Raw genomic sequence first — 17,738 nt, 5'->3', positions numbered from 1 at the left:
TGTTTATTACTGTATAAATATATATATGTATATATAAATAAATATATATTTATTATATATATATTGATATAATTATAAATATATATTTATTTATATATATGTTTATTACTGTATAAATATATATATAAATATAAATAAATATATGCAACATATATATATATTTTTTTTTTGTTTTATATATATATATATATATATATAGTTTTTAGTCTTGTCATTTGGATTAAATGTCACAGTTTTTATAACAGAACATGTGGATGCAAATTACACTTCTTCTCATTTCTTGTTTCTGAAATACTTTCTAAACTCAAATGCATGTCCTGCTCCAGCGTATTTAGTTTATTTTAGCTGTCCATTATTAATTTCCACACAAAATAGTGAATAATCATCAATTGTGAATAAAGGTTTTGCTTTTAAAACTTTGGTTAAAATGGTTTTGGTCTTAAGTCATTATAACAATGTAGATTCACGAGACTTTAGGTCTTTAGGTAAAAAAATCTCTACAATGTATTTACAAACTACCCCCAAAACTCAGGTTATGTGTTTTTGTGCTGATGGAAAGTATTTTCCCTTAGTCTTTTGTTATTGCAACCCTAATTATTTATTTTTCTGTTGTTGCAGTGCTTTAGCTCTATTTGTTTTCTTAATAGCCTATTATATCCACCCTTAATGAAGAAAACAAAGTCTTCATATTCATTTTCTTTCACAAATGCTTAAAATCCTCAAAGAACTTTTTATTACATTTTTTACTCTCTGGTTGTTTTATATTTCAAGGTGTTTTTTTTAGTTTTCTTTCCTTTTTTACTATTTCATCTTGCGTCCCCTAACACACTTTTTTGTGTTTTTACAGTAATATTTGTCTGCGTGTTATATATTAACGCTGAACATATAACATTTTGATATGGTTTCCTTTTAAGAATCCAGACTCTGCGGGCAATGCTTTCACCCCCAACTTTTAACACAAGGCTGTTGTGTTTAGAACAGTTTGCATTGTTAGTTTGTTTATGTTGACCTAAAAGTTCAGTTTTGGTCTCATCTGACCAGAGCCCCTTTACCACATTTTTTTATGCCCCTTCTTAACCAATGTAGACTGTTATTATTGCTTTATATGTCTATCTTTTTACAACGCCTTTCTTCTCACCTTTAAATCAAGAAAGCTACATTTGTGGAGTGTATGAATAAACCTTTTAATTTCAGATTATGAATTAAACAGGGCTATATGACATATTTAAATCTTTGGATGTTGTTTTATAACCTTACCCTGCTTTGAACCTGTGTAAATGTATCCCTGACCCGTCTGCTTTGTTCCTTAGCTTTCATAGTAATACATCACTTCAAATTTGAAATCGGAGTCCAAGACAACCTCCTGGTTATTTAATTCATCTACTTCTTGAATTGCATTTTAATTAATGTAAATTTTCTCTGGAAATTGTAACATGACACAAAGTAATGTGTTATAAGGCATTCTGATTTATTTGAATGAATTAAACAGCAAAACAGCTGTTATTTGATATAGCTACCTTTCTTTCCATGACCAGTATGATAATGGACCCAAGTCTTGTTGTGTTTATGGCATTTTTGAGAGTATTTATTAGGAATTAGTCTGTCAGTTGTTCAGTGTTGGCTCTTCTTCATGCAGCTCATCCTGACATGCTTGCCATTAATTTCTGGACTGAACCAGCTATTGTTGACCTACTCTTTTCTTATTAGGGCTTCAAGGGAATTGCTGTTTTTTGCCTTGTGTTTTTGTGTTTTAAGGGTTGACCACAGGTTGCTGATATTAAGATCTGGCAAGTTTCCGTTCTACAGTTCCAGAATTTCAATTGAATTCAGTTCATTTATGTATCTCCAGATTACATAAATGTCATGTGGACGTGCAATGAAGATGGTTACTTTATAAACTGATACAGAGAGACTCATAATGACTTTATTCAGATTAACAAAACCATATAGACAAAATTAGTTAATTTAATTAATTAGTAAATAAAGACTTATTTGTTCAAAATGAAATCAAAGAAAAGTCACATTTACTTCACTACAAAAAGGCAGTTATAGAAAAATATAAATAAGAAAAAATGATCTTGTTTTGTAGCCAAATTTAGTGAGTTGTGGATTTTGCTGGTATCCCTCATCCAAAGTAAGAAACTGGCAAACCTGGACAGATGATTGTAATTATTCGCATTTTGTTACCTCTGTGATAATCATTGGTAATGTGGTCTGCTTGACTGTTGGAAGAAGTTTCTCTCAGTGGACACATGACTTTATTTAAAACAGAGCGGTGTAGAACTGAGAGAATGCCCATAAAGGATAGAACCACATAGCAATATGGTCAGGACTCCTTTTTTGTGTCAGACTATTTTCTTTTTATATAACTGTGTTCCAAAGAATAGGAAGGAGAAAAGATCTGCAGAGAAATATTTGCTTTTCCATTCATTTACATCAAGCTTCATTTTAATCTGTGCTTCATGTTCTTTGGCCAAGAGTCACTTTGTTTTTCCCACTGTGGAAACAGCTCATTTGAAAATCATTTCTTGACTATACAAGCTGTTAGATTCACTCTCATATACTTGTACGGTAATGTTAATCAAGCTCTTTTCTAGTAATAACAAAGTCCTGCCCTCCTCTGAGGGAGACCATCACTGGGGTTGCTGCACATACATGAGCTTGTTAGTCAAATGGACATCTTTATAAGTTATTATATGTTCTGGGCATTTTAAATGCTATATTCCAAAATTTAACTTGATTAAGTGTGGCGCTATGCAAGACTATGCTGATAAATGTTAATCTGAAGTGTGCCTTTTGTATCTCTGCTTCTATCTCCTTGAACCCCAGTCGGCCTCAGCAGATGGCCGCTTACACTGATGCTGGTTCTGCTGGAAGTTTCTTCCTGTTAAAAAGGAGTTTTCCTCTCCACTGTTGCTTCAAGCATACTTGGTGTGAGGGATTGCCTTCGAGTCAATTAGTCGATGCAATCAGCTGGTTTCCCTTAGATGGAGAACTTTTAATCAGTTTGACTGTATTATCTGGTTGAAATCTCTCTATAAAGTGCCTTGAGATGACATGTGAATTGGTGCTATATAAATAAAATGAGCTCAATATGATTGTAATCAAATCAAAAGTAATGTCAGGTAGCCCAGTTAAAAGTCTACGAAAACATTGCAGCCTGATTTACCTTTCTGTTATGGCAATCAGTATGATTTAGGCTTCCTTTTTAACATCGTTATCTCAGCTGGTGACATGAATGTAGGATGAAATAGAACGGTTCAATATAATTTGAGCTATGCAAGGTAAGAAGTTTAAAAGGCAAACCCAACAAGAAAGTATGGCTTTCACCAGTAAAATTTCAAGGGACATTTATTTTCTGTTGTTTTTATCTTTGTCATATCAAATATGTCTTCAGCTTATGAACAAAGTTAATTTGAAAAAACATTTTTACTCCAGTATCGGAGCCCTGTGTGTTCTAACAACAACAGCAGTCCCAAATGTTTCCATCTGTGAAAACACTACAGTAGATCCTGCAAATGTTTTGCAGAAAAGTCCATGCCTAATTTTTCTACATGTTGCAAACACATTGTCCAACCTCCATGTGTGGGAAAAGTTGCTAAAACCATAATTATGGAGCCACAGTTGATTTGAGACAAACACAAAAACACAAAAGTATTTCAAAGCAAAGATACTTTGTGGAAAAATACGATTTTTGGAAAGCTAATGGATATAAAATGACTCTTAACATGCAGTATGGAGACCTGGCTCCGCTTGCAGCGGAAAAGCACAAATTCCACTACAACAGTTTAAAGGCCTGAAAGAAAAGGACCCTGTAAAGCATTTACAATGTAAATGGAAGATTGAAAGGATGATTTAGATAAGGGAGAGTTTAACAAGTAGATAAGCTTTAACAACGTCATGATGATGGGTTTATTTCCGGTCAATCCCAAAGACATTCATATCTCCTCAACCTTTGCAGTTTGTCATGGTTTAACCACACTATTAATATATTTGAAAAGAATCACCAACCTGAAGTTATGCAAAATTGTTAACAAAAAAAACTATCATGCATTTAAAATCGCTTTAAAGATGTGGCGTGCACAATGTATTCAGCCCCCGTACGTTAATGCAGATAAATTAAATCATATGCAACAAATTGTCTATTTATTCAATAGAATCCACCTGTTTTCAGGGTAATCTTAGCAGAAATCCCAGCGTTCTGTGAAAGTATCATAGATTTGTTAGAGAATAGTGGTGAAGAAACTGGGAGGAACAGGGAGAAAGGAAAGTAGTAAAGTTGCAGAAAAGATAGGGAAAAATGACTATTTTTGAACATTTCTCAGAACAATGTTAAATCCATCATCCAAAACTGGAGGGTTTCCCAAATAGAGTAACAATCCGAAAAGTAACCAAGATGGCTGTCAAAATCTGGATGAGCAGCAGAAATCCTGGGGCTCAGGTGACAGTTTATCATGCATGCATAAAGCAAATATGACTTCTTATTGAAGTGCTTTAAGCTATTTTGAAAGAAGACCATTAGAAATTCCATTTGCAGATTATTATAAGCATAGTAGGGGACACAGCAGATATTGGAAAATAGGTTTCTGGTGAGATGAGACCAAAATAGAAGTTTTTTAAGTAAATACTAAATGCAAAAGGAGGTAGAAAACTAACACATCAAATCACACTGAGCTAATTATTCCCTACTGTAAAATGATGGCGGCATAATGCTGAGGGCATCATTTTCATTGCCATGGGCTGTAATATTGGTCAGATGGGATAAGATGATGGAGATGGCAAGTTAGAATCTGAAAAATAGGCGAGAAAAGGGTAGAACTTTGCCTTCCAATGAGAACAGTAATTAAATATTGAATGTGTTAGAATGGCCCAATCAAAGTCCAGAGCTAAATCCAATTGAGAATCTGGGATTTGGCACAAAAATGTATGTATCCATTCAAAAAAGCTTGAGGTTTTCGATAAGCAGGGTGAACGTTTTTAAAATTCAATCTATGAAGTAACGTTACAATTGTTTTAGAGAAGATTTCAAAAAGACAACATTAAATAGAAACATTTTTAATGAGAAATGTGAATTAAAAAGAAAAACAATCCCAAAGAAATACAGACATTTAGAATTCACAAACAGAAGGATGTAAAAGGAACAAGACTTCATGTGCGTTCAGTTAATATATGTAAATATAGATGGCTGCAATGGGTCAAAGCTGACGCAGTTAACCAGGGAGAAACAAGTCCAAAGGTTCCCCATGTACCTCCTCTCTCTATGCCCCACTTTTTGTTTAAAGATAGATGAACTTTGTCCAGACCGTTTCCCAACTTTCCCTCTTAACCGAACAGAACTGTGCGAGCTTTTAATCACTCACCCAGTCAAAATAAGTCAACAACATGAAGTGTTTTCAGTGCAAACAAGTTCAGCCTTTGCTCTTTGGATCCAGCCATGAATTACATGATTCCTGAGTGTTAAAGTTTATCAGCAGAAATCAGAGTGGATTAACTGCAGCCTGTCACACAGAACAACGGTCTGACAAGGGTAATTCATCTAGTCTCTTGATTAATTTATACATAGCAGCTCTGCAAATAAGCAGGATCCTTTTAAGGGGGGCTCCGTCCCCTTTGAGCTTTTATTTGTTTTACGCTTTGACCTGAGCAGATTAACAACAACTATACCCACAGACGTTCTGATGAAAGAGACAGTGTGAAGGACGAGGCACGTCAGCAGAACCACTCAACTCTGTTCATCCACAAACTCTGGTTTTAGTAGAAAGTTTTGCTGACATATTGCAGCCATGGTTTAAATCTGACATCAAGGGAGATTTGTGCTTATATATCTTTAAAAATACATCCCACTATCTCATATTATCGTAACGATAATAATGTACAAGCTGGCTCAACTAGACTGGAAACAGACGTAGATTTAATGGTGGCCCGAGACAGAGCAAACACAATGATTTTCATGTGTTTGCTCAAGGACTGTTAATGTTTACATGTTCACTGTGTGTCACAGATGTCTTCAGAAAGCAACAGCGACACCCAGTGGAAGCAGGCAGAACTTACTTTACTAACTATAAAACAATTACCTGTTGAACCCACTGAGCTCTATTTATTCACTGGATTGCTGATTGCCCATTGGTAGTACAGGGTTGAAGTGACGCAGCCATGTTGGTACTCCCTAGTTAGACCGGTCCCAATGTAAACAATATGTTCGCTACAGCATCAAACAACGATGATGTTCTAATTTTCAGAGGGACTTAAAATAAAGATAAATTCATCACTTTGATACACACTTATGGTTTCATAGCATCTGTAAGCATCTGAAGCCTCTAAATCATTTAATATAACATATTATACAAATCTATCACAAGAAAATTTATGTTTTTATGGAGCATAATAATACGGATGTGCCAAAAGGGCTAAACTGATGTACATGTAATATACACGTATTGATTACATTGTTGTGGTAATTACATCATGAAGTTTAAATTTACAGGGATGTCTTTTGTGTTTTGGCAACGATTATAGATTTTTTAATTTAAAAGTCTAATTTTATTAGTGGATTCGGCTGTAAGCAAGGGTGGATTTACCATTAGGCCAAACTAGGCAGTTGCCTAGGGCCCCAAGTTCCCATAAACTCGTTTTACATGTATGGTTAATACAGCTCTTACTTATTGTGCAGATTTATAATGTTTTCGTTAAAATACCATTAGAGTGCTTATAATACAAACAGCAGCAAACCATTTGAAAACAAATGATATGAAGAGAAGGTGTTGCCAACTTAGAGCTTTTGTCGCTATATTTAGCGACTTTTCAGACCCCTATGGCACTTTTATTACAAAAAAGTGCTTAGCACCAAATCTAGTGACAATTTTCTGCTACTGGAGACTTTGTCGACAACAAATAAAAGCAGCGAACTCTGCTCTCCAGAGCAAGTAGATTTGTAACCCCGCCTCCTGCTCTCCTCTATCTTTTCTGCTGTCATGATTCATGCAGCTTTTATTCTATACAAATGAAAATGGAGAACAGATAAGCAGATCACGCTTGTCTATAGTGAAAAGAAGGAATGTGTTATTTACTTTTGCTGTCACGTTTTTGGAAACAGAGGAAGGAGCAATCAGCTAACTGAGCTTTGTGCTTTCACTCTTTTGAGAGTCAACTGTGTACAAAACATAGAGGAAAACAACAAGAAAAGGGACAGGAAGAGAGGGAAAAAACACAGACAAATAATGTATGTCTATTCTGAAAAAAAAATCTGTATCTGTATAATAGATAAAGATTTTTGCTCTCAATCTGCAGGTTTACTAGTGGTTCCTAGAATTTCTAAAAGTAGAATGGGAGGCAGATCTTTTAGTCATCAGGCTCCTCTCCTGTGGAACCAACTACCAGTTTTAGTCTGTGAGGCAGACATCCTGTTTACTTTTAAGGGTAGGCTTCAAACTTTCCCTTTTGATAAAGCTTTTAGTTAAGAGTGGCTCAGGTTATCCTGAGCTATCTCTATAGTTATGCTGCTATAGGCTTAGACTGCTGGAGGACATAGGGACCCCTATTTCATCCTTCTGCTTCATTCTGTCCCTCTTCTCCCACTCTGCAGAATCTCTTAGTTTAATCTCTAACATTCTGCTCTCTCTGCTTTTTCTCATAGTAGCTTCACCTCATCTGTTCCTGTTTGGCTGTGACACCATCCTGGAGAGAAATATCAGCTGTGCTGCTGCCATCAACACCTTTGTTTATAGATGCTGGAGATCGGCCTGTTTTCCAGTGTAGTCCTGTTTCTCTGACTGTGACTAACTGGATGTGCTCTCTTCATCCTCTGACATGGGAAAGGGCTCAGAGCTCGTCTGCCTGGCTGTGTGTTTCCTGGACGGGGCCAACTTTTACAGCTGCTTTTTGTATCTCTGCTTCTGTCTCCTTGAACCCCAGTCGGCCTCGGAAGATGGCCATTCACACTGAGTCTGGTTCTGCTGGAGGTTTCTTACTGTTAAAGGGAGTTTTTCCTCTCCACTGTCGCTACAGGCATGCGTTGTGTGAGGGATTGTATCCGAGTCAATGCAATCAACTGGTTTTCCTTAGATAGAAAACTTTCAATCAATTTAACTGTATGATCTGGTGAACTGCAAAGTGCCTTGAGATGATAAGTGTTGTGAATTGGCGCTATATAAATAAACTGAATCAAATTGAATAATGGGTCTGTTTTATGTGTTGTCTTCCCATTGCAAAGGATCCCATACCGGTCTTTGCCTAGAGCCCCAAATTTCCTAAATCCGCCCCCGGCAGTATTTTCTAATAGCTTTTTCCGTAAGGGCCACTTATGAAGAGAGCAGAGACTGAGTCGCTTAAAACTACAATTCCCACAATGCACCGCAACATCACACAGCGAAGTTGGGAAAGTACGGCGCTGTCACAAAAGGCGTTCTGCTTTCATTTTCGCTTTTTATGCTGAGTAACTCCGAGCACTTTCCTTGTTCTGCACGGCGTCGAGTTACACGGAGAAAAAAACGAATATTTTCCAATTTTTCAAACGCTTTTGTCAAAGCTGATATACTTTTATACGCCCGCTTAAATAAGTTGTCTTTTTTTCTGGGCGGACATGACTTCTCTGGGTATTCAGCTCGAGTCGAAGAAACAGGTGAGCTCCTCAGCTAGCTTGACACGTTAAACAGAGGCTTTTTTAAGACGCTGTCCCTTTAAAACACCTGGACAGTGTGATGGCGATGCTAACAGGTGGAGTAGGAGGGGGGGGCAGGTTTAATGGAGGCGGACATTGGGGCTGCGGGGGTCAGGTGAGGTGACGGGGCTCAGGTTAGCATCACGGCCTGTAGTTCTGCTTTGGGGAATATGATCCGAGCTGACTGCAGATTGCCTTTTTAAAAATGCTCTAAAATGTTTTTAAAAATATTTTTTGTTGCAGGTGGATGAATTCTGCCAAAAGCTCACCAAGGAGGTAATGTTTTGTTTTTTAATTTCCAAAAATATTTGAACTTTTTCAGTGATTTTAATTGTTTTGTGTTGTTTTTGTTATTTTGACAGGCAGAGCAGCTGCTTTCCAAATTCTTCCCAGAGAAGATTGAACAGTTGGAGATGCTCTTGAAAGTATGATGGCATTAATGGATAATTTAATTAAACCTTTTTTTTTTCTGATCACAAATGTCCTAAAGTCGTAGGAAAATCATATTTAAATGTCAAATCATTCTGGTTAAACATGTATATAAATGTACTCTTTATCAAACCATATTGTCCCAAAAGTTAGAAAATTTCTATCCATCCATCTTCTTCCTATTATCCGGGTTCGGGTCGCGGGGGTAGCAGCTTCAGTAGGGAGGCCCAGACGTTCCTCTCCCCAGCCACTTTGGCCAGCTCTTCCGGGTGAATCCTAAGGCGCTCCCAGGCCAGCTAAGAAACATAGTTCCTCCAGCGTGTCCTGGGTCTCCCCCTGGGCCTCCTCCCGGTGGGACGTGCCTGGAACACCTCACCAGGGAGACGTCCAGGAGGCATCCTAATTAGATGCCCGAGCCACCTCAAATGGCTCCTCTCGATGTGGAGGAGCAGCGGCTCTTCTCTGAGCTCCTCACCCTATTTTTAAGGGAGAGCCCAGACACACTATGGGGAAAACTCCTTTCAGCCGCTTGTATCCGGGATCTCATTTTTTCAGTCATGACCCAAAGCTCATGACCATAGATGAGGCTACGAATGTAGATCGACCGGTAAATCGAGAGCTTTGCTCTATTTAAAAGAAATAATATCCTGTCTTAAAAACTATTGTTTTTTTTTTTTTCCATCATCTTATGCAGGACGGTTAGGCTACGTTAACACCGCAGCCTGAAGTTACCCAAATCCGATTTTTTTTTTTTTGCCCACTTGCAACCTCGATCTGATCTTTTCATGTCAGTCTGAACAACACAGATCCGATTTTTTCCAGGCCATCTGGCTATGTGGTTCTGAATCCGATACGAATCTGATCTTTTCAAATGCGACCTGCGTCTGAACGATCAGCTCGCATTCATCTGACCTAAACGCCATTAGTAACCGACAAAGGTCACTATTCTGCGTCTTGCTACACAGAAGCGGCAAGCAAAGCAAACACCATCGCGGACGATGATGCTGAGAGCAGTATTCATATTTAACCATCTTGAAAAGATTTAGGTTTTAGGGTTTGGAAAGATCGCTAGAAGCGCTCCACCACTACATCCATGTTTACTTCTGTAAACACAGAGCACGCTTACTTGTGACGTCATTGCGTCCTCTGCTGCGCATGCGGAACACATAGGCTGTATGAATGCAGTTCACACAGGAGATCACATACAAGTCGCATATATTTTGAAATGTGAACATTAACGCAAAAAAAACGGATTTCGCAAAAAAATCAGAATAGAGCATCAAGGCCTGCAGTGTGAACGTATCCTTAGTTATACGTCAGCTTGAACACCTAAATTCAGCCAATCATATATCAGCGGTTATCTGTCAAATATAAATATTAAAATATTTCATGTTTATTCTGCAATAATCACTGTTCTGTGTTGCTTTTTATTTTTCACTTTATCAATTTTTTTTGTCAGACATCTTTTAGCTGTGATGACCTTGCATCCCTGAAGGCTCCTCTGGACATCCCAATACCAGATCCTGCAAAGGAGGAGGCCAAACGCAAGAAGAAGGAGGAGGTCAGTCCTTACCCTCCAGCTGATAATCAGAACCAAAATAATTGATTCAACAAAAAAGCAGGCTGGCTGAAATCCCCTATATTCAATACTTTTTTTGTTAAATGTATCTCACCCTTAAACATCTTTGGAATATAACTTTCTGATTGAAATCTTCCACACTTTTTCTTTAGCTTTAAAAGGAGTCCTTGATTACCATGGAAACTAATCAGTGTAAAACCTCTCAAAAGATGTGTGGGCTTTTTATTTTAGATGATGCATAATGCCTCTTCATCATTTAATTTGGCATTTTAAAGTCTTGGCAGAAGCAATCAAGATCGTCAAAAAAAAAAGAAAAAAGCCTTCCTAATATTAGCATCACTGATTGTAATGAATATTGCATTCCATCAGGAATATCAAAATAGTTTCTAATAGCATACCTGATGTCTTCATTACTTAAAATATGTGAATAAAAATGAAAGGTACTACAAATATTGTCTGTATCTCTAGTTTATTTAGCTCAGTAGCCACAAAAGAGTAAGCACACCATTAAAAAAAGATTTGACAAGAGGCTTTATTTTCTTGTGCTGCAGAAGGAAGCAAAGGAGGGGAAGAAGGACAAGGAAGGCGAGAAGGAGAAGGAAGAGGAGGAATCAGGTAAACGGGAACCCAAGAGGAAAAAAAAACACTGCTTTATCAGTTTCAGTGTTCATAACCAACAAACCATTTCAGATGTTCTTTCATATCACAGCTGCAGCTTTCACTCTATTTCATGGGTGTAAACAGACCAAGATGGTGTTCAAATTAAACTGCACAACCTCAGACACCGACTGACCATTTGCCAGCATAGATTTGGTTGCATTTAACTTCTCCAGCTTCCTTGTCTGTCAGTAAGGAAGAGCATTCCCTCAGCATGATGCTGCCTCAAACAGATTCTGACGTGTTCAGAGTGAAGTGTGACTTATTATCTAGTTATTACCTTCTTGTTCTGCTCCTCCACAAGCAGCGGATAATAGTGATTTATCACGCACATCAGGAGTGTATTTTATCACCGTGACCACTGGAAGGGAAGTGGTGAAGGGGAAATGGGTACTTTTCCAAGACTCTGCTTACTGCTGGTTGAGGTTATGAAGAGATGAGAATGGGTGGCTCTATTGTAGCTTCACTAAAGGTTAGCTGTGTAATTCTAAGTCTTCAATGGTCGTCTGCCCCTCAGGGCCTCCTTGTGGTCCCATCTGCAGCAACGAGAGAGTGGAGAGTCTTTTGAATGAGGTCAAACCTGAGATCCAGACCCTGAAGGAGAAGCTGAACACAGTCAGTCTGTTTTTCCTTTATTCTTACAGCTTTACTATGTGGCTGCCTTCTATGTTTTATATGATATTTAAGTGTTAATTGATGCCCTATGGTGGGATTTGACATATTTGTCTTTCCCTGTCAGGTTTCCATGTGGGTCCAACTTCAGATTCCCAGAATCGAGGATGGTAACAACTTTGGAGTGGCTGTACAGGTTGGTAACTAATGATGGAAAGGTGAAGTCACCATCTTACCTTAAAGTAGGTTTGTTCTGTGGACGCTGAGTTTTAAACGTTAAATCTGGTCTAACAGGAGAAAGTGTTTGAGCTGCTGACCAACACACGCACCAAGATCGAGGCCTTCCAGACCCAGATTTCTAAGTAAGCTCCAGCTGTGTGGCGGGTTTTAGTTTTGGCATGTGATCAGAAGAATCCCATGTGATCTTTTCTGTCTCTGGGCTTTTTCTTTCCTGTCAGTTCCGTGTGTGGAGCTGCTATCGTTTCAGACGAAGCACAGAAACCACAACAAGAACTCTGTCTGTGTCTAATTAGATGCATTTCTGTTTCCTCAGCTTTCATTTAGAAACACTCAGGTTTGTAAATCCACAGATATAAACATGATTAAAATAGAAGTGCCTCAGTTTGATGCTCTATAGCCAACTTTATAAAAGAGTATTCAGACTACTTTTGTTTTAATTTTGATATATAATCTTCAGCAAATGTATAAAATAAAAATTATAGCTGAATAGATAACAGTCCAAAACTAAAACTAAGGTAAACATACCAACTTCTAATTGTAGAACTGTTTAAACCTAAATAAATACCTGCTGCATTCAGTATTATAAATAATTTTTAGGTCTTATTTTATGGAATATTAGACCTTTTTTCCTATCATAGTTTTTAATGGTGAATTTAGATAAAGTAAGCTAGTATGGAGGATTAACGGGAACAAAATTAAATTAATACAGCATTAAACAAACAGGGGTAAATGTTTAATGAAATAGATATATCATTAAATAATTCAATGTACCATTTATTTATAAATTGTTAAATATTAAAATCACTTGTTAAGAAATGTATCTATTAAATTATGACATTAGCTATTTTTAAATATAAATGTAATAACATTTGCATTTTATTTTGGTATCTCTTTAATCCTTCTGCACAGTAGCTCATGACCTTATTTTAACTGTCAACTTCACCCATCAAACTTACAACTTCCATTCAAACTGAAGCAGCCCTAGTCCCGCCTCCCCCACTATGATGAATGGGTGAGAGTTAAAATTAACTCATGGAGCACTTTAGTACAGGAACATAAAATAATAATTGATTCACTTCGTCAAATTTAATTAATATAGTAATTTGAGTAATTATATATTCAGAAAATAAACTATACTTATTTTCAGTTTTATAAATGAATTTACATTAAATGTGCAGTAGGAGATCTTTTCTGACACATTTTTTTTACCATGTGGCTTAGAGATCTCCCCACAGCCGCACAGCAAGCAGTGAAAGAGAAGGTCTGGAAGTGAAACTAAAATAAATGCTCCCCGCTACAGTAAGAATTAAATGAGTAACGTCCACCAATCACAAAACGCGGTCCGTGGTTCACGATTGGTTCCTGACACGTCAATCATGGTCGTCTTCTCCCTCCCCCCTGTGCGTGTACCCTTACACATGAATGAATCGACCTTGTGGCGTCCTGCTCGTGCAGGACATGGCTGGAAGCTAGCCACTGTTATGCTACGTTCACAAGAGCAGCAAAAAAGAAAAAAGAAAAAATTGCGTCCTGCTTCATTTTTTATGCTTGTACAAGTTTAGTTCTGATGCGCGGCTGAAGCATCTCTGTTACTCTAGCTGTGCGGTGGGCGGAGCTACCCTATCCTTTCTTTGCCTGTAACAATGGCAGCTATATTTACTGTGATCAGTGAGTAAAAAGTAGTTTGAATTTATTTTGAAGTGAGAAAGTCCACCTGAAAACATGGTCAGTGCAGTCAGTTCATCCAGATTACAATCCTGCCTTCAAATCAGACCCCCGTACATCAGCGGTGCGTTGTCACTAGGAATCCCATTCAGCAGCGGCCTGATCGCCTCTTCGCAGTTTGCCGCGGCGGCTGGAAGGCGGTTTTCATGTACGTAATCCAAACTTCAGGCACCAGGATGATAAAAGCGAACATTTTGCCGGCAGATTTCGACTGTTTCACAGGAGTGAGCATGGCGCTCTGCATCATCAGTGCTGCCTGTCTCCCTGCCAGTTCCCAGATCAGAGACGCGCTGCTCCTGCTGCTCTAGATGAGCTGCGGGACCTTTTGCTGCACCGTGTTGCGCATCAACCATTGACTTTGCATGTAAACTAGCTGCTTTTGCTGCCTCTGCTGCTTTAGGTGTGAACGTAGCATTATGCTTTTGTTAGCTCGTGTCACGAGCACTCGGTCTCTGCTTGTTTCGTTCTCGATCTGATCCGAACACCTCGACAGACAGCTTGTGCGGTCATGTATTTTGAAGGCATGGTATCGAGGGGTGGTCTGAAGGGAGAGGCATGGTTGTGTATTTACTAAAATATAGTTTGCTTGAACCGTTTTTCCAAAATGTCGTACGGCACCTTTAAATAATTATTTCATAAGTTAATTATTTAATGTATTGTGGCACTCTTCTCCCTCCATAAGCCAATACTTGTTTAATTATTAAAGACTGCTACTAAATCCTCATATCTGTAGTTTAGAAACAGTTTCTCTGTAATAAGAGATGAGTGAATTAGTCCATCCTGTGTACGGCTGGTGAAAAATGCAGGAAATGCTGCAGCATTCTAAACTTTTTAGCTGTTTTTAAATATTAAACTTTTTTTAAACCCTACAATCTTTTTTTTATTTTTTTTTTATTGAATTCATAAGCACAATCTTAATGCTGCACAGTCCAAAGTCAGTTTCCTGATATGTTTATATGAAGCGAGCTAATAAAGCGCATTCTGGTTCTTGTAACTAGCAGCGCTTACACTTCTGAAAGCAGAGATTCGACACTTTAAGTGTCTTTAAGTCTTTTTTTTTTTCTTAAAATAAGTGCATTTGTTCTTGAATTGAGGAGGAAAAAGAGAAATTTTGTCAACCCAACAGGATTATTTACACTTAAAATAAGTAGATACAATTGCATTGTCTTATTTCAAGTGCATATTATCTAATTATGAGCAAAAATACTAATTCCATTAGCAAACTATCTAATTTACCTACTAAAAAATAAGCTCCAGTGGAGCGTAAAGCTGTTGTTGTAGAAAATAATACAAAATAGAAGTCTTCTGTGTTAAGCAGATGTTGCACTCAAAATGTAGATCAGAGATGTTTTGTTGTTTTTTTAAGAGTAAAAGTTTATTATCCTCTGTTCTTTGCTGTGGCAGGTATTACAGTGAGAGAGGCGATGCTGTGGCCAAGGCCTCCAAACAGCCCCATGTGGTCAGTATCTGTTTATCTGCATCATTAAGGTTTTAAGAGTAGCACATGATTTGTTTTCTATCCTTTCATGTTCCAACCAGAAACCCTATTGTTTCCTTAGGACCAAATGTGATAGAAATGACTGGAAAATATGTAGTTTTAACTTTTGTATTTATTTTTTTTAACAAATCTGTAAAGCGTGGTGTGGATTTCCCATTGATCTACTCCCTTACTCATGAATCCAATTTTTCTGTGAAGTCCTCTGAGCAGCACCATGAGGAGCAGAGAACACAGCAGGCGGGTCAGGAGGAACGTTGAAGATATTAAAGCAAAGTTACAGCTTAACTGACAGGCGGGACATTAAGAGCAGGGAACAGGGAGCTGCAGGTGGAAGAATGCGTTGACGGGACAAACGAACAGGAAAAGGTGTTGATGATTGAGAGACGCTGACCTTTAAACAATATACCATAAAACAAAACACCTTTCAGATTCATTTTTTTTTTTTGTTACCTCAGATGTCTGAACATGGCTGTAAATCAGGCTTTGTTTCAGCACCCCTTCCATCTGCATGCACAACTGTTTTCTTCTTTTTTTATTCTAACCTGACCGCCTCTTTGTGCTGCAGGGAGACTACAGACAGCTGGTACATGAACTGGACCAGTATCAGTACACCGAGCTTCGTCTGGTGGTCTTGGACATCCGCTACACATACGTAAGACCCCCCCACCTTATCGGTGTGATTAAAAAAGGCTGAGTGGACGCTGTAAATCACATGTATTAGACAGGAAGCACCAGCTGCTGTGTTTTGGACGGGATGTCCAGCATGTAAATGGCGTCCAAGCAGAGAGACGGCGGTGAAGTGGTTTCCATTTGTTGTTAATAGCGAGGCAATTAAACTAATTGCTGCGCTCGTGCTGGATTAATGAGTCCTCCATGTTCTGTCCATTAACCCTTGCTTCTCGTCCCCTCGGTCATTGTCTTCCTGCGTTTGATGCTGGTGATAAAGGAGGCTGTGATAAAAGGGACTGTTGGACCTGACCACAGCTCCTTGTGTCTCATGTCTGGGTGATTTCATCCTGTTATGTCGATTCTTTCTCTCTCTCTCTGCAGGCGGTGCTGTTTGACATCATTAACAAGAACTATGACAAGATTAAAAAGCCCAGAGGAGACGGGAAGGCTCTCATCTACTGAGGCGGGCGACTTGCTTCTTTTTTTTTTTATCTTAAAACAAGCGACTGCTACTGTTGTATAACACTGATTAAGTTCCAAAATACATGTCCTGACAGAAATTAGCTTGTTCTCTCCAAGTGATGCATGCATTTTGTTTCAGATTACAAAAATAAAGCAACAAGAATCTCCGTAGTCTGCTGTGTTTAATTTTAAAACCCTTAAACTAGTTTGAGTGTTTATCAGAGTCTGTGCTGCTAAAAAGGCCGTCTCCTGGTAAACCGGGGGACCAGTGACTGGGTGCCAGGCGGTACCATCCCTGATAAAGGCCCCTCCACCCCAGGTAGCCCAGAGCTCCTCCCAGCTGCTGAGAAGGCCATGCAGGGAAGTATGCAAGCATGCACAGAAGCAAGACCATCCAGATAAAGAGCAGAAGCACACACAGGAGGAAGAGGACTCTCAGGGGAGCGCTAGGAGGCCTGTGAAGACGCTTCTCGTGTTCCAGGTGACGACCAAAGACGGAGAGCTCCTCCACAATCAGCAGGCAGCACAGGCAGAGGATGAGCGTTTCCTGGGAAACCTCATAGCCTCTCCACGTCATGTTGGCTTTGAGGCAGGAGGCCTTGGTTTGATCCTCATGTAGGAGCAGCAGAGGCTGAGCGGGGGTGGAGGAGCTCTGGCCGTCCTGCACAGGGGCCAGAGGTTCGTAGCAGGCCCCGGCCGCGTCCTCCAGCAGGGTCACAAGGCGCCGACAGCCCCACCACAGCACGCCCGAGAGCGCCATCCGAGAGAGGTGGCGAAGGGTGAGGGAGATGGAGCGGCAGGCCGAGAAGGAGAGGAGCACGACGAAGGAGCCTGTGAGGACGAAGGTCCAACCCCAGGTAGACCTGAGGAACTTCCTGTAAGAGGGAGGTGAACCAGAACCGTTAGGGGAGAAGGTATCGATCAAAACCCTGAAAAAAATCAATGGGTTGATTTTAAAAGAAAAATCTGTTTTGGTTCGATCTAAAAAACCTGATTCAGCACCAAACCGAGATCATTAAGCAATTTTATATGAGCAGTGGGAAGTTTGACTGAGTTTTCTTAATGTAATTATTGTTGGTAGGAAGTTAAAATGAATTTTAAAAGTGATAATTGAGTTCTCAGGTTTGATTGTTTTATGGGATTTATATAATCCACACAAGATTATAAAGAGACCTCAAACATATTTACATGATGGTTCACCCCTTCATGTC

At 38.8% G+C, this 17,738-nt stretch overlaps 2 protein-coding genes across 2 annotated transcripts; one reads left to right on the top strand and one right to left on the bottom strand.

Annotated features, from left to right (window-relative positions):
* The first annotated feature begins 8,374 nt into the window (after nt 1-8,374).
* Nucleotides 8,375-16,694, top strand: LOC107103890 (proteasome activator complex subunit 1-like). The gene is made up of 11 exons (XM_015403740.1): nt 8,375-8,617; nt 8,900-8,932; nt 9,019-9,081; nt 10,545-10,646; nt 11,216-11,279; nt 11,839-11,936; nt 12,061-12,129; nt 12,228-12,295; nt 15,303-15,357; nt 15,962-16,048; nt 16,447-16,694. Exons 1-11 carry the CDS (start codon nt 8,579-8,581, stop codon nt 16,525-16,527), a joined length of 759 nt encoding a protein of 252 aa, XP_015259226.1. The 5' UTR covers nt 8,375-8,578; the 3' UTR covers nt 16,528-16,694.
* LOC107103891 (fat storage-inducing transmembrane protein 1-like) lies at nt 16,681-17,402 on the bottom strand (the record flags this gene model as incomplete). Its single annotated transcript, XM_015403741.1, has 1 exon — nt 16,681-17,402. A coding segment is annotated over one exon (673 nt), but the record flags the coding sequence as incomplete, so codon positions are not given.
* Nucleotides 17,403-17,738: the final 336 nt, after the last annotated feature.

This window comes from Cyprinodon variegatus, unplaced genomic scaffold (genome assembly GCF_000732505.1).
Source record: "Cyprinodon variegatus isolate N-32 unplaced genomic scaffold, C_variegatus-1.0 Scaffold1555, whole genome shotgun sequence".
NCBI classification, from domain to species: Eukaryota; Metazoa; Chordata; class Actinopteri; order Cyprinodontiformes; family Cyprinodontidae; genus Cyprinodon; species Cyprinodon variegatus.
Note: the sequence above shows the minus strand (reverse complement) of the source record. Positions and strands in the feature narration are given on the sequence as shown.

Bases quoted from the DNA above. Each gene is read 5' to 3' on its own strand.
- LOC107103890 (XM_015403740.1), top strand. From the start codon at position 8,579: ATGACTTCTCTGGGTATTCAGCTCGAGTCGAAGAAACAG. The intron at 11,280-11,838 runs GTAAACGGGAAC...TCTGCCCCTCAG, and splicing joins GAAGGAAGAGGAGGAATCAG to GGCCTCCTTGTGGTCCCATC. The intron at 12,130-12,227 runs GTTGGTAACTAA...CTGGTCTAACAG, and splicing joins ACTTTGGAGTGGCTGTACAG to GAGAAAGTGTTTGAGCTGCT.